Source organism: Eschrichtius robustus, chromosome 2 (genome assembly GCF_028021215.1).
Source record: "Eschrichtius robustus isolate mEscRob2 chromosome 2, mEscRob2.pri, whole genome shotgun sequence".
NCBI classification, from domain to species: domain Eukaryota; kingdom Metazoa; phylum Chordata; class Mammalia; order Artiodactyla; family Eschrichtiidae; genus Eschrichtius; species Eschrichtius robustus.
This window is the reverse complement of record NC_090825.1, coordinates 111,793,239-111,807,744: the sequence shown is the minus strand read 5'-3', so window position 1 is coordinate 111,807,744 and position 14,506 is coordinate 111,793,239. Positions and strand designations below refer to the sequence as shown.

The following is a 14,506-nucleotide window of genomic DNA, read 5'->3' as shown; positions in this document are numbered from 1 at the left end:
CAGATAAAATGTTAAGGGAAACCAGATTCAGGAGAACACAGGCTTTTCTCTTTTCAGAGGCAGCTCAACTGTCTCTGGGGGATAGCAGCGATCCTCTGAGGAAATCATGGAGACCAGAGTGGTGAAGCTGTGGGGTAAAATAAATGTCTTGCTTCATGCCATGCTGATTTTCCTGCAAATCAATCAAATGTAATTTTACGAGCTGAAGCCTATAGACATTAAGAAAACATTCACAGGCTCGCGCCCGTCTCTGGAGCTCATTTAAGCGGCCCTCTTTAAAAAAAAAAAAAAAAGAAAACATTCACGGAACACACAGACCAAAGCATTGTGGCTAGGGCCCTAAGGGAACTTCCTGGTTTCTAAATTTGCATTTTCATATTCTGGGGGGTTTAAGTTAACAAAATTTAAAAGAAGCTTATTGTAGGAAATGTGGAAGCTGTTTGCACACCTCCTTTCTAGCCCACTTCCCTGCTTTTCCTCCATAATACCTTTACCATTGTATATAGTATGTATTTTACACTATAGTCTCCCTCACAGAAAAATAAATTCCACAAAGGTGGGGAGTTTGTTTTGTTCAGTGCTGTACATTGAAATATGGAGAGGTACTAAGTATTTGTTGAAGTAATAAATGATTACGGGGAAATGTTGAAAATAGAACACTTACCTAAAATTCCACCACCCACTCAACATTTATTTCCTTTGCCTTTTTTTTTGTTTATTTTTGGTTGCATTGGGTCTTTGTTGCTGCACGCGGGCTTTCTCTAGTTGCGGCGAGCAGGGGCTACTCTCTGTTGTGGTGCTCAGGCTTCTCATTGCGGTGGCTTCTCTTGTGGAGCACAGGCTCCCTGCGCGTGGGCTTCAGTATTTGTGGCTCATGGGCTCTAGAACGCAGGCTCAGTAGCTGTGGCACAGGGGTTTAGTTGCTCCGCGGCATGCGGGATCTTCCCGGACCAGGGCTCGAAGCTGTGTACCCTACATTGGCAGGCGGATTCTTAACCACTACGCCACCAGGGAAGCCCTCCTTTGCCTTTGGGAGGGGGAGGGCAGTTACTTCTCTTTTGGGATCAGTCTATTACACAGCTGGATAGTCCTTCTAAAAATGTTCTAAAAGTTATTAGCTGTATAGTAGCCCATCACGTGGGAAGAAGGGGCTCGTTGTGACTCTCTTCACACCTTACACAATACATCCTTAGCTTGCAGCCGAGTTTCTCGTGCTTCCCTTTGCCCCAACTCTCGCTATCCCTCTCCCTCATTCCCGCTCCCAGAACCCAACTCCAGGCTGCCACGTCATCACGTTGGGACGTAAACGCCTACGGCCGCGATGCCATACGCAGCGTCTGACGTCATGACGTAGAGCCTAGCAACCGCGCAGGCTCGCAGCCGACACCGTTATGGCCGCCGTCGCCCTGAGGAGGATGAGGGGAGCCCAGCAAGCGAAACTGCGGCCCAGGCCGGCCATCCAGGTCCCCGGAGGGCTGGCGCTGCTGCTGGTCCTGGCGCTTCTGCTCGCGTCCGCCACCACGTCCAGTGGTAAATGGGGCGCGGCGGTAGGGAGGTCGCGGGAAGACGGGGAGAGCTCGGGCGCGGAACGCCAAGACGGGCCCGGCCAGGGAACGGGCGCTTCCGAGTGTCCGAAGCAGGTGGCGATGTCTAGAGGGGCAGGGTCTCTACAGCCCCGACGAGGGAGAGTAGGCTGTCTGAAGGGGTCTGTGGAGGTGGGGTCTCCAAGAGGCCTGAGAAGTGGGGTTGAGAGCTGCAGGGACCCAGGCAGCAAGCGTGTAGATGGGCGGGGAGGGAGGAGTGGTGGTGGTGTCTAGAGAGTCTTGTAGAATGGGTTGCCACAGAGAATGGCGGTGATGCGGTCTCCAAGATTCCTTGGAGGTGTCGATTACAAACAAAAACAAAAACGCACAACTGTAAGAACTGTGAGTTTATTCAGTGTCTTACTGAAGGCTGTAGCGGGGGGAGCCAGTTTCTCAGTTCTGAGAAATTGTTCGAAGAGGTGAGGCAGGAGCCAGGTTAATGCATGAATTTTTTGCTGGGAAAAAAACATGTAGTCAAACATCAAAAGATTACTGCTCATCATAAAGAACAGACATCTGAAGTTCATAATTTTAGTACTTTGTATGGGAAGACGCAAGATTCTGGGGTTATTGAAATTCTTCCTTAGGTATGCATCTTACTTGTCTAGGACCCGTGTATCCAAAACAGAATACTTCATCCTGTTTTTCTCCATCCTGAGTTCCCCTCAGATCCACTGTAGGTGGGCAACTGCAGTGGCTAGTAGCTTGATTCTTGTAGAACTGGGATGGCATGCAACGTTTTTTTTTTCTTTTTTTTCTTTACAGAGATGGGAGTTAGGAGGGTCTAGAAGAGAGCACAGAGGGGACAGGTGCTGAGGAGACAGCCGAGAGTAGGAGCTGTGGTGTCTAGAGAGAGTCCCAAGGTCAGGTGCGGGTGCCCAGGGGTCTAGCTGGGCCAAGGGAAGGCGGGGGCTTTCCAGAACGGGTGAGATCAGCGGTAAAGACGAAGGTGGGTAGGGGCACTGACCGGACCGAGCCGATGGAATAATTTGGAGAGTGAAAGTGAAAGGAAAAGAGCTGTCTTTGAGTATTGGTGCATCTGTGAGGACTGGGAGGTTCTGGGGCTTGGTAAAGAGCCAGAATGCTGGGGCGTTGGACTCCTGAGGGGCTTGGGAGGAGAAGAGGAGTTCTGGGACAAGGGAGATTCTTTGTAAACATGGTCCCCCCCCCCCCCCTGCTTCATTTTAATGGATCTGTAGGATTTAAGTATTTATTTATTTTTTATTGCGGTATAATTGACATATTAGTTTCAGGTGTACAGCGTAATGATTTGATGTTTGCATACACTGTGATCACACATAAGTCTAGTTACCATCCATCACCACACATAGTTAACATTTTTTTCTTATAATGAGAACTTGTCAGATTTACTCTCTTAGCAACTTTCAGATATGCAGTACAGTATTATTAACTATAGTCACCGTGCTGTACATTGCATCCCCATGACTTATTTATTTTATAAGTGGAAGTTTGTACCTTTTGATTGCCTTCACCTCCACCCTGCCCCCGTTCCCTCCAACCACCATTCTGTTCTCTGTATTTATGAGTTTAGCTTTTTTATTTGTTTTGTTTTGGTTTTTAGATTCCACATGTAAATGAAACCATATATCTGTCTTTCTCTGACTGACGTATTTCACGTAGCATAATGCCCTCAAGATCCATCCATGTTGTTGCAAATGGCAAGATTCCATTCTCTTTTGTGGCTGAATGATAATCCACTGTGTATGTGTACCACAACTTCTTTATCCATTCATTGATCCATGGGCGCTTAGGTTGTTTCCATATCTTGGCTATTGTAAATAGTGCTGCACGATTAAGTATTCCTTTTCTTAGAAATGTTACATTGTGAATCAAGATATTGAAGGCTTTATTGAGAAAAGAGGAAACCTGTAGACCAGGGCCTGAGACTTAGGGGGAACAAATCCACTAGTAAGAATTTATAATGATTAAGCAGTATCTTGTTTAGTAGTCCCTTTTTTATTTCAGGCCAAGACACGATCCTGCTTTTTCTGCCTAAATCTTGTTTGAGTTCAGATGAAAAACAGTATGAATGGGATAGTGTCCATTTATTTGCCAACAGGGGCTGTCTAGCCATACATTCCTGTACTACAGTGCTGCGGTTACTTACTTGGGTTTCCCCAGCAGCAGTGAGGGCAGGGCACCTGGACCACCCTCCCAGAAGTGTTTGTAAGTCTGTGGGAAAGGACTGTGGCCCATTTTCCCAAGGCCCTTTCATTGTTAGTAAAATATAATGAGGATTTCTCTGGTTGATGCAGATACTCCTGTTCCTAAAGTACTTAAGTAGCGTGGTTGTTTTGGTCATTTAATCGTCTAAGAAAAAACTGACATTTAAGCATTTATATTTCTTGCTGGAGTGCTTAAGATATACAGTTTGGGGAATATGTAGCTGGTAACTGTAGTTTCAAAAACAACTTTTTCTCTTAAGAGATGGTTGAAAATTTTCTGATGTGTGGGTAAGCGAGGGTGCGTGTGGAGTATTAAGGTGTCCTCTTGTCTTTTTTTATTTGTTAGGGCCCCATACACATTGCTCCAACTATACTGGGACATTTCAGGGAATGGTTTTCTTTTATTAAGTTTTTGTATATATCAATTTTAAATTCAGATTATTCCCTACTGAAAATAACTTAAATGAAAACTAACGTGTATGCTTTTAATAGGGAAGCCGCTCCATTGTAGTACAGTGTAGCATGTGTAAAGCTGTGGGTAATATAAGTGTTCTTATGGGTAAAGTGATTTCAAAGTAATTACTCTTGTAATAAGAAAATTAAAGTCTAGCTAGACTATATTGCCTTCCAAACTTCAAGTAAGCATAGGAAGTTAGAAAGTTTCCATATCAGATTTATTTAAGCTTGTTCCATATTAGGTTTCTTAAAATTTCAGTGCTTGGGTGTATTCTTGGCAACCTGTAAGACTTTTTACAGATGGTTTTGTTTTGATAAAGTTTAAAAAAATTAATGTAAGTGTTATTTTGGATCACTGGATGCTCACCGTATGACCTAGTCTTGCCATGCCATTTCAAAAGTGCCTGCTTTCTACACTGACCATCATATTGCTCCTAGATGTTGCCTACATTTATTTAATGTGTAATGTATTTAATTTTTAAGGCACTGTTTCCCAGAATTCAGTGTGTGAATACATTCTCAGGGTCTTCTGCATTCTTGTTTGAGAAATATTGATATAGTTTATTTTAAGGCAGTTTTTAAAAAGGTACCAGTAGGAGAGAATTAAATTAAAAAATTTTAATTTTTAAAGTGTTAAGTTTTAACTAGAGAGGTAATATCAAATAGGAAAGGGTAGAAATGGAACATATATCAATATTTAGAAGTCTAAAGTTATATATATATATATATAAACTCAGACAATTAAATCCATAAAGTCAGAGTTATCACTTTGTTCTGAATACTCTTTATAGCTGACTGGATCAACCTCTTTCATTTGAAGGAGTGGCAGTCCGGGAGGTTGATCTAATTTACATCAGATGTTTCAGATGAAGTCCTAGTTTGTTTTCTTGTATATAACATCCACGTGTTTTTTTTTTTTTTTTGCTGCGTTTCACGGCATGTGGTATCTTAGTTCCCCAACTAGGGATCGAACCCTTGACCTCTGCAGTGGAAGCGCCGAGTCTTAACCACTGACCGCTAGGGAAGTCCCAACTTCCACATTTTTACTCCTTGAACAGTATTTATTAACTCTGCTCCTACTTGGTGCTAGGTATTGGAGTTAAAACAACAAATAGGGTGATGTTGGAGATATCCTTAGAAGAGTGGTGGGGTCTTACCTGGCTGAGAACTATGAGAAAGGCTTTTCAGAGGGTGTAGTAGGTGCAAAAACGCTACTTGGGAAGCAGTGTAGGATTTGTGGTGAGAGTTGAGCATTTTCAATAAATATTTATTGAATGCTTGCTATCTGTTAAGTAGGCAGTGGGGATAGAATAGTTAGGAAGATTAGTAGGAGATAACAGCATTGAGATAATGGGGACCAGATCATATAGGATCTTATAGGCTATTATAAAGACTTTGAATTTCACTCTTGAGAGAAATGGAGAGCTACTAGATGGTTTTAAGCAGAGGAGTAACGTCATCTAAGTTAAGTTTTTACAGGATGACTCTGGCTGTTACGTTGAGAGTGGACACTAGGGGTTAAGGTAGAAGCAGACAGATTGTTTAGAAGACTACCATGATAATCCAGGTGAGATTGTGGTGGCTTCGGCTAGGCAGTAGCAATGGAGGGGTGAAAACTCTTCAAATTCTGCATATATTTTGAAGGCAGAGAAACAGATTGGATGTGGGGTGTTAAAATAATGACTCCAAGGCTTTTGGCTTGAGTAACAGAAAAATGGAGTTGCCATTAACTGAGAGGGAGACTATAGATAGAACAAGTTTTTGTTTTTGTTTGTTTGTTTTTTCTTTTTGGAGTGGGGAGTAAAAATGCATTTCTTTAACCTTTTCATTCTGAAATAATTGTAGATTCACTTGCAGTTGTAAGAAATAAAATACAGAAATTCTGTGTACCCTTCACCCAGTTTTTCCCAGTGATAACATCTGGCAGAACTGTAGTACAAAATCACAACCAGGATGCTGATATCGATACAATCAAGATACAGAGCATTTCCATCACCATAAGGATCTTTCCTGTTGCTCTTTTATAGTCACCCTCACTTTCTTCCTATCCCTACTCCCTCCTGAAATCCTGGCAACCACTAATCTTTTTTATTTCTATAATATTATCATTTTGTGAATGTGATATATGGGATCTTATGGTATGTAACTTTTTGGGATTGGCTTTTTTCACCTAGCATAATTCTTGGGAGATTCTTCTAAGTTGTTTCATTTGTCTATAGTTTGTTCCTTTTAATTGCTCAGTAATATTCCATGGTATGGATGTACTACACTTTGTTTAACCATTCATCCATTGAAGGACATCTGGGTTGTTTCCAGTTTTTGGCTATTATGAATAAGGCTGCTATAAACATTTATGAACAGAATTTTATGTGAACATAAGTTTTCATTTCTCTGGGATAAATGCCCAGGACTGTAACTGCTGGGTCATATGGTAGTTGCACATTTAGTTTTTTAAGAAACTGCCAAGCTGTTTTCTGGAATGGTCGTCCTATTTTACATTACCAGCAGCAACATATGAGTGATCTTGTTTCTCTGCATCCTTGCCAACATTTGGCATTGTCATTATTTTTTATTTTAGCCATTCTGATAGGTGTGCAGTGATATCTCATTGAGGTTTTTTTTAAAAAAATTAATTAATTAATTTTTGGCTGCGTTGGGTCTTCGTTGCTGTGTGCAGGCTTTCTCTAGTTGGGGTGAGCGGGGGCTACTCTTCGTTGAGGTGCATGGGCTTCTCATTGTCATGGCTTCTCTTGTTGCGGAGCACAGGCTGTAGGTGCACAGGCTTCAGTAGTTGTGGTACGTGGGCTCAGTTGTTGTGGCTCGCGAGCTCTAGAACTCAGGCTCAGTAGTTGTGGCACACGGGCTTAGTTGCTCCGCGGCATGTGGGATCTTCCCGGGCCAGGGCTCGAACCCGTGTCCCCTGCATTGGCAGGTGGATTCTTAACCACTGTGCCACCAGGGAAGCCCTCTCATTGAGGTTTTAATTTGCATTTCCCTAATGGTTAACATCCTTTCATGTGCTTATTTGCCATCTGTATATTCTTTTTGGTGAAATGTCTCTTTATGTCTTTTGCCCATGTTCTAATTGGATTGTTTGCTTTTTCACTTTGTGTATTCTAGATACTAGGCCTTTGTTGGGTATGGGGCTTACAAATATTTCTCCCACTTTGTAGCTTGTCTTTTCATCCTCACAGGAAGGTCTTTCACCGAAAAAAGTTTTTAAATTTTGATGGAATTGGGCTTCCCTGGTGGCGCAGTGGTTAAGAATCCGCTTGCCAATGTAGGGGACATGGGTTCGAGCCCTGGTCTGGGAAGACCCCACATGCCACGGAGCAACTAAGCCCGTGTGCCACAACTACTGAGCCTGTGCTCTAGAGCCCGCGAGCCACAACTACTGAGCCTGCGTGCCACAACTACTGAAGCCTGTGTGCCTAGAGCCCGTGCTCCACAACAAGAGAGACCACCGCAATGAGAAGCCTGCATACTGCAACGAAGAGTAGCCCCCACTGCCGCAACTAGAGAAAGCCCATGCGCAGCAACAAAGACCCAACACAGCCAAAAATAAATAAATAAATTAAAAAAAAATTTTTGATGGAATTCAATTTATGAATTTTTCCTTTTATGTATTTTTGGTATCAGGTCACAGAATTTGTTGCCTAGTCCTAGATTCTGAAGATTTTGTCCTAAGTCTTTTTTAAAAAATCTGTGTAGTTTTACATTTAAATTTGTGATACATTTTTAGTTAATTTTTGTAAAAGGTGTGAGACTTAGGCTGAGGTTCATTTAGCTTGTTAATATGGTGGATTACATTGATTTTTGAGTATTGAGCCAGTCTTGCATCCCTGGAATAAACCTTAGTGATCATGGAGTATCATTCTTTTTATATATTGTTGATTTCTTTGTTTTTTTTTTTTGGCTGCACTGCGTGGCTTGTGGGATCTCAGTTACCTGTCCACGGATTGAACTTGGGCCATGGCAGCGAAAACCCGGGATCCTAACCACTAGGCCACCAGGGAACTTTATATTAAAGTTGATTTCTTTTTTTAAAAAATTTATTCATTTATTTATTTTCCGCTGCGTTGGGTCTTTGTTGTTGCACGCGGGCTTCCTCCAGTTGCAGTGAGCGGGGCTACTCTTTGTTGTGGTGCGCGGGCTTCTTATTATGGTGGCTTCTCTTGTTGCGGAGCACGGGCTCTAGGTGCACGGGCTCAGTAGTTGTGGCGCACGGGCTTAGTTGCTCCGCGGCATGTGGGGTCTTCCCGGGCCAGGACTCCAACCCATGTCCCCTGCATTGGTAGGTGGATTCTTAACCACTGTGCCACCAGGGAAGTCCTAAAGTTGATTTCTATTTGCTAATATTTTGTTAAGGATTTTTGCATTTCTGTTCATGAAAGATATCAGTCTGTAATTTTCTTATTCTGTAGTGGCTTTGGTTTTGGTATCAGGATAATAATATTAGCTTCATAAAATGAATTGTGAAGTGTTCCCTCCTCTGCAAGTCTCTGGAAGAGATTGTGTAGAACTGGTGTTAATTCTTCATTAAACATTTGGTAGAATTCTCCAGTGAAACCATCTAGGCCAGGAGCTTTGATTTTGGGGAGTTTTAAAATTAAAAATTCAGTTTCCTTAATAGTTAAAGGGCTATTCAAATTATGTATTTTGTATGGGGTAAATTGTGGTACTTTGTGTTGTTAAGACTCTGGTCTTAAACTTTCTCTTTTAGTTGGCTTTTTATGACATTGCTCTGGCAGGGGAGGTGGGGATTGGTGCACATTACTGGCAGGTAGAGCTAGAAATCTAGGGTCTCCACTTGATCTGTGTTGACACCTGAAGGGTGGTGGTGGTCCTGTTAGTTCTGGGCAGGGGTGGGAGTTTTGGCTCCCCTCATGGTCTGCACTGAAATATTGTTGGGGGTGGCCTCATTACTGCTAGACCATGGTTAAAGTCTTGACTGTTCACTAGGCCTCCTCTGACATCATCCTATTGTGGAAGGGAAAGGGCACCTCATTACAGCTTGGTGAGGGTGGAAATCTAGGCTCCCCACTCGGTCTTTGCTGGTGTAGGTGTGAGTGGAGCCACAGTTTTTTCTGTGTTGTTTGCTTGGAGTAGAGCAGTCACTGTCTAGAAGTTTTCTTTCTTGCTAGGCTGCCTCTCTCCTGATCTCCTGGCAAGAGAGAGCAGGCTTTTTGGGTGGCCCTTTTTGTCCATACCCCTGGTGTTTCCAGGTTGCTGGGCTCTTCAGCTCAAGTCTGGAATACGCGAGGTAAAAAGAAAATCCAGAAAAGTCACCGCTGGGTTGTTTCTCATGTCCTGAGGTCTCTAAACACTCTGCCTTATTCTTTCCACCTTTCAGAGTCGTCTTATGTTATTTTATATGTAATATGCAGGGTTTTAATTTGTTTTTAGTGGGCAGAATAGGGAAAAATACATCTACTCCATCTTCCTGGAAGTCAAAGTCAGAATTCATTTTGAACATGTTAATTTGAATGACAGACGTCTAAGAGGAGATGTCAGGTAGGCATTTGGACTTATGAGCCTAGAGTTCTGGTAGTACATGGAAGTTCTCTTCTGATGGCTTCATTTTTCTCAGAGAAGTTAGGAAGTGATGTTAGCCTTTAAAAATGAGGACAACAGAGAAGGTGTTAGAAGTTTGAGGACAGAGGAGAATGTGAATGGTCTACTAAGGGAGTAGAAGGGTGAACGGACTAGGAAAATACAGTATAATTGCTGACAGCATTACATGTATATCTCAGTTTTGGGCATTGAATTTAAAATGAAATAAAAAAATGAAAAAATTAAAAAATTAAAAAGAAATAAATTGAAATAAAAAACGAAATATTCATCAGATAACAATTGCCTTGCCAGATGGTAACAACTTAAGCAGCATAAGAGACCTACTGCATTACATAGCCTGCCACTGTAAGAAAAAGAAAAGAAAGAATAGAGAGGGGTTTGACTTTAGGTCGCAGTGGCAAAGTTCACACAGAGCTTGTACCCTCTGTTTTCATTTCACAGAGGTTTGACTTCAGTACCCAGACTCTACCCCAACCCCAGAACAGAAAGACAGGTGGCTGATCCTAGCTTAGTGAAAAGTTTAGGTATATGTGCTTCTAGCTTGGTGGAGATAAATTTGAAGATTTCAGTTTAATGTTCTTTATTTACTTATTTTAGCTCTATCACAGACTGATTTGCTGAGCCAGACTGTACTCAAGACACATGTTTCTTCTCCAAGTACGAATGCTTTAACAAATGAAAACCAAACCAAACCTTCTATTTCCCAAATCAGCACCACTCTCCCTCCCACAACTAGTACAGAAAAAAGTGGAGTGGCGTCTCTGTCCCCTCATCCCTCGCCTACTACTTCTCTGTCCCAAGAGGAAGCTGATAACAATGAAGATCCTAGCATAGAGGAGGAGGATCTTCTCACACTGAATAGTTCTCCGTCTACTGCCAAAGACACTCTGGACAATGGAGATTATGGAGAACCAGACTACGACTGGACCACCAGCCCCCGGGACGATGAGTCCAATGAGGCCTTGGAAGAAAACAGGAGCTATATGGAAATTGAACAGTCAGTGAGACCTTTTAAGACCCCACCCTCAAATATAGAGGAAGAAGATAGCCATTTCTTTTTCCATCTTATTATTTTTGCTTTTTGTATTGCTGTTGTTTATATTACATACCACAACAAAAGGAAGGTAAGTTTGGGATTTTTCACCCCTTCTAGTTGCCCTCTATCATCTCAGTCATATTTCTTATTAATACTTTTGCTGATTCAGAGTTTTTTCTTTTTTGGTCAGGTTTCAATTGATGGTAAAATATCAAGATGTCTCATATCAGTTTATAAATCTGTGGTGTATTTTAACAAATGAAAGACAGAATGCTTTACTACATGTGCTTCTAAAAAAAGAAACCAAAATATTTTTATTGAGCAAAACCAAAGCCCAGTGATTTTTTTAAAAAAAGGTTTTGTATCTTAACTTAGCATTGCTACTTCATTGGGAGTACTTGTGGAGAGAGATTGTTAATTTAGGACTTCTAATTTATTAAGCACTGAACTTAATGATATTTTGATAACTTTTTTCCCTGGTTGTTAAAATATTACGTGTCTTTTTTAGGGACACAGAAAAGTGTAGAAAAGAAAATATAAGCTACTACCCAAAGCTGAGCATTATTAACATTTTGGTATATTTCTGGTCTGTAAATGTGTGTATAGTTCAGACATATATGTGTATGTTAATTTTTAAATGAATTTGATTATTTCATATAGAGTTTTGTATCTTGCTTTTTACCTAACAAATCATGAGCATTTTTCATATCATTAATAATCTTTAAAAACATGATTTAATAGCTACATAATTTATTTGGCTATTTTCCTGCTGAGTATTTAGATAGTTTTCAATTTTTGGTTCAGAAATAATATTGTGATGAACACTGCTGTACTGGAATTGGTGTGTTGGACTACATGAGGCAGAGGAGGCATAAATAGGACTGGATGGATAATTTAGTGTGAGGGTTCATCTGGGCACTGTGTAGTCCCAGAGCTAAATAGTTAAGCTTTTTAAACATTTAAAGGGAGATCAAGCACAATGCCCTTTTTAATACTTATTGGCCAGGAAATCTCAGCCTTGACTTTGTTGTACCTTGCTTTGTCATTCCTGGCAGCCACCTTCCCCTTTGGGACCTTTTTCTCATTTGCGAAATGATAGAACTGGACCAGAGAATTTCACAATGCCTTCCAGCTTTGAGAATCAGTGATTCTAATATTTTGCTTGTTGTTTTGACTTAGAAAACAAGCAAACAAACCCTTTGGTTATTTGTGGTTTAGTGGTCTATGACTAGCTCTGTAAATATTTGTAGATGGACAAAATTTTGAATGCCAGTGATATTTTATTCCAGTGTTTAGTGTTGGACCATCTCTATTATAAATACCTAAGGGACTTGTTAAACAGGTAGGTTCCTGGACTCCACTGCAATCTGCTAACTCGTCTCTGAAGAGAGAGGCCAGGAATCAGTCTTTAATAGGCATTCCTATGTACATTAAAATTTAAAAAGCACTGTCTCACCTTGTTTACAAGATGGAAAACAAAGTAGCCCTTTTGTTGACATTTTACTTTTGTATTTGGGAACCTAGGAGAGAGATACTTCACTTGTTATAAAAAACTTTTAGCATGTTCTCTATTTTCTTTTTTGCATATCTGATTTATTTTGCTTTATTCCAGATTTTCCTTCTGGTTCAAAGCAGGAAATGGCGTGATGGTCTTTGTTCCAAAACAGTGGAATATCATCGTCTAGACCAGAATGTTAATGAGGCAATGCCTTCTCTGAAGATTACCAATGATTATATATTTTAAAGCACTGTGATTTGCGTTTGCTTATTACGTAATTTTATTTGCTTGACTTTTTATATGATATTGTGCAGATGTTCACCATTGGCAGTTAGTACTTAAGTGAGAGGTGGGCCTCTCTTTATTTTGCCTTGGTGCTTTGGAAGTTAAGTATCATGAACAAGGAGTATATAATTTTTTTATCTACATTTTTAGAGTTGAAATCAATCAGGTGTCCAAAATGTGGAGCTAAGCATTACCTGTTTTTATTGTTTTAGATTTCTTTATTGTGCTTTTTCTGGAAGTGTTAGTAATGCTACTTTTAAAAGATCCCAAACTTACAATTAAATTCTAACACATCTGATACTGCTGACTCAGATTCTCTTTCTGCCATCCAAATACTGTTTCTTAAGCACACATTTCTTTGTGCTGTCAAACTGTACCTTTGTATGTAAGGATGTATGTAATAATGCTTTATATATAAGTAACATTTTTTTCTTCCAGGAAAATTGCTTTGGATATTTTTGGATAACTTATACATAATTTATTATTGCTCATTCTGACCACAATTTTAAGTAACACATTAATAAATTTGTCTAGAAATTCTGGCAGTAGAGACTCTGCAGTTTGCAGTGGACATAAATAAAATGTTATAGAGAGCAGTTTTTGGTTTGAATTACTGAATTAAATTTAGAGGTAGAAATTGTCATAAAATTTTAAATATGTGAGTAATTGCTTTTACTTAGCAACTGATTGTAGTATGGGTTTCTCCAAGCTTTCAAGCTAGGGGCAGAGTTTAAAATTATACCATATTTGTTCACTTGTTTATTTTTTTATAGTAAGTTTGAATAAATTTTAGGGGCCATGTCACTTAAATAATATTGTATCTAAGTCTTTCAAATTAAAATTATACCTGAATGAAGTTGTTTGTATACATGAAGGATATATGTGTACGCTGACTCTTTCTCCCCCTGTATTTGTTTTGTTTTCTTGTTCTTTTTTAATAGAAACTGGAAATTATTTACTGTATTTAGTTTTAGCCTGTCTTTCTATCATAAGGAGTTGATCAATATGTAAATATGTGGTTTGAAACCTGGTTGACTTCTTACAAGTGTCACGACAACTTTTTGGAAAACATAACCCCTAATATATGTTAAACACCACTCACAAAGCCCGGATGAGCCAGTGGGCATGCGGTTTGTGTAGAGATGGAAGAGGCAGGGCAGTCCATTGTTGCTCTCGGGTGGACAATTTACTGTTATAATAAGGAAGGGAAGCAGAGTGGAAATACACCTGAACTGATTTATTGCAGTAATTTTTTTCATATCTGAAATTGTATTATTTAATATTTTGAATAAGATTTTAAAAAATAAATGGCAAAGATATAAATCCATGATTTTATAATGTGTTTCATTTTAATGATGGCATGGGGTCCTTCATTTGGGTGGTGATAGATGGGTAGTGCTGTGTCTGGGAGGAAGGTAAGCTGATTAGCTTGCTTTTATTCCTTTTAGCAATAGGACTGTGCTTCTATGAATTCCACGTACATTTCTAGATCTTACTTTAGGTCTAGTTTACTGTTATGTACTGAAGTTTATTGAAAACTGTAGCAAAGTAGGATTGCAAAGAAAAGTAAAGCAGCTAAATCAATGTGCACTTCTAGCATCCTAGCTTCCCTGTTGTCTCCCTGTTGAAGCCCCCCGATCCTGGAGGATCATCCCCCTTAGTGGATCTGGTGTTCTTGGGTGCTTCCTGATGGCACAGTCTTTGCTACCCATGTCCCAGTGCTGCAATCAAGTAGCCTCTGACTTTTGGAGCATCGGACTGTACGTTGATTTAAAATGCTGCCAGTGTCTTACAGAGGCACCCAAGCCACTGGTCTATAAATGTGTATATAATTCACACATATGTGTATGTTAACAATTTTTAAATGAATTTGACCTCTATAGCGTTT

At 40.2% G+C, this 14,506-nt stretch overlaps 1 protein-coding gene across 1 annotated transcript; it reads left to right on the top strand.

Moving 5' to 3' along the window:
- Positions 1–1,352: 1,352 nt before the first annotated feature.
- Positions 1,353–13,941, top strand: C2H5orf15 (chromosome 2 C5orf15 homolog). The gene is made up of 3 exons (XM_068535877.1): positions 1,353–1,530; positions 10,397–10,923; positions 12,448–13,941. The coding sequence occupies exons 1-3, from the start codon at positions 1,392–1,394 to the stop codon at positions 12,577–12,579; spliced, it is 798 nt and encodes a 265-aa protein (XP_068391978.1). The 5' UTR covers positions 1,353–1,391; the 3' UTR covers positions 12,580–13,941.
- Positions 13,942–14,506: the final 565 nt, after the last annotated feature.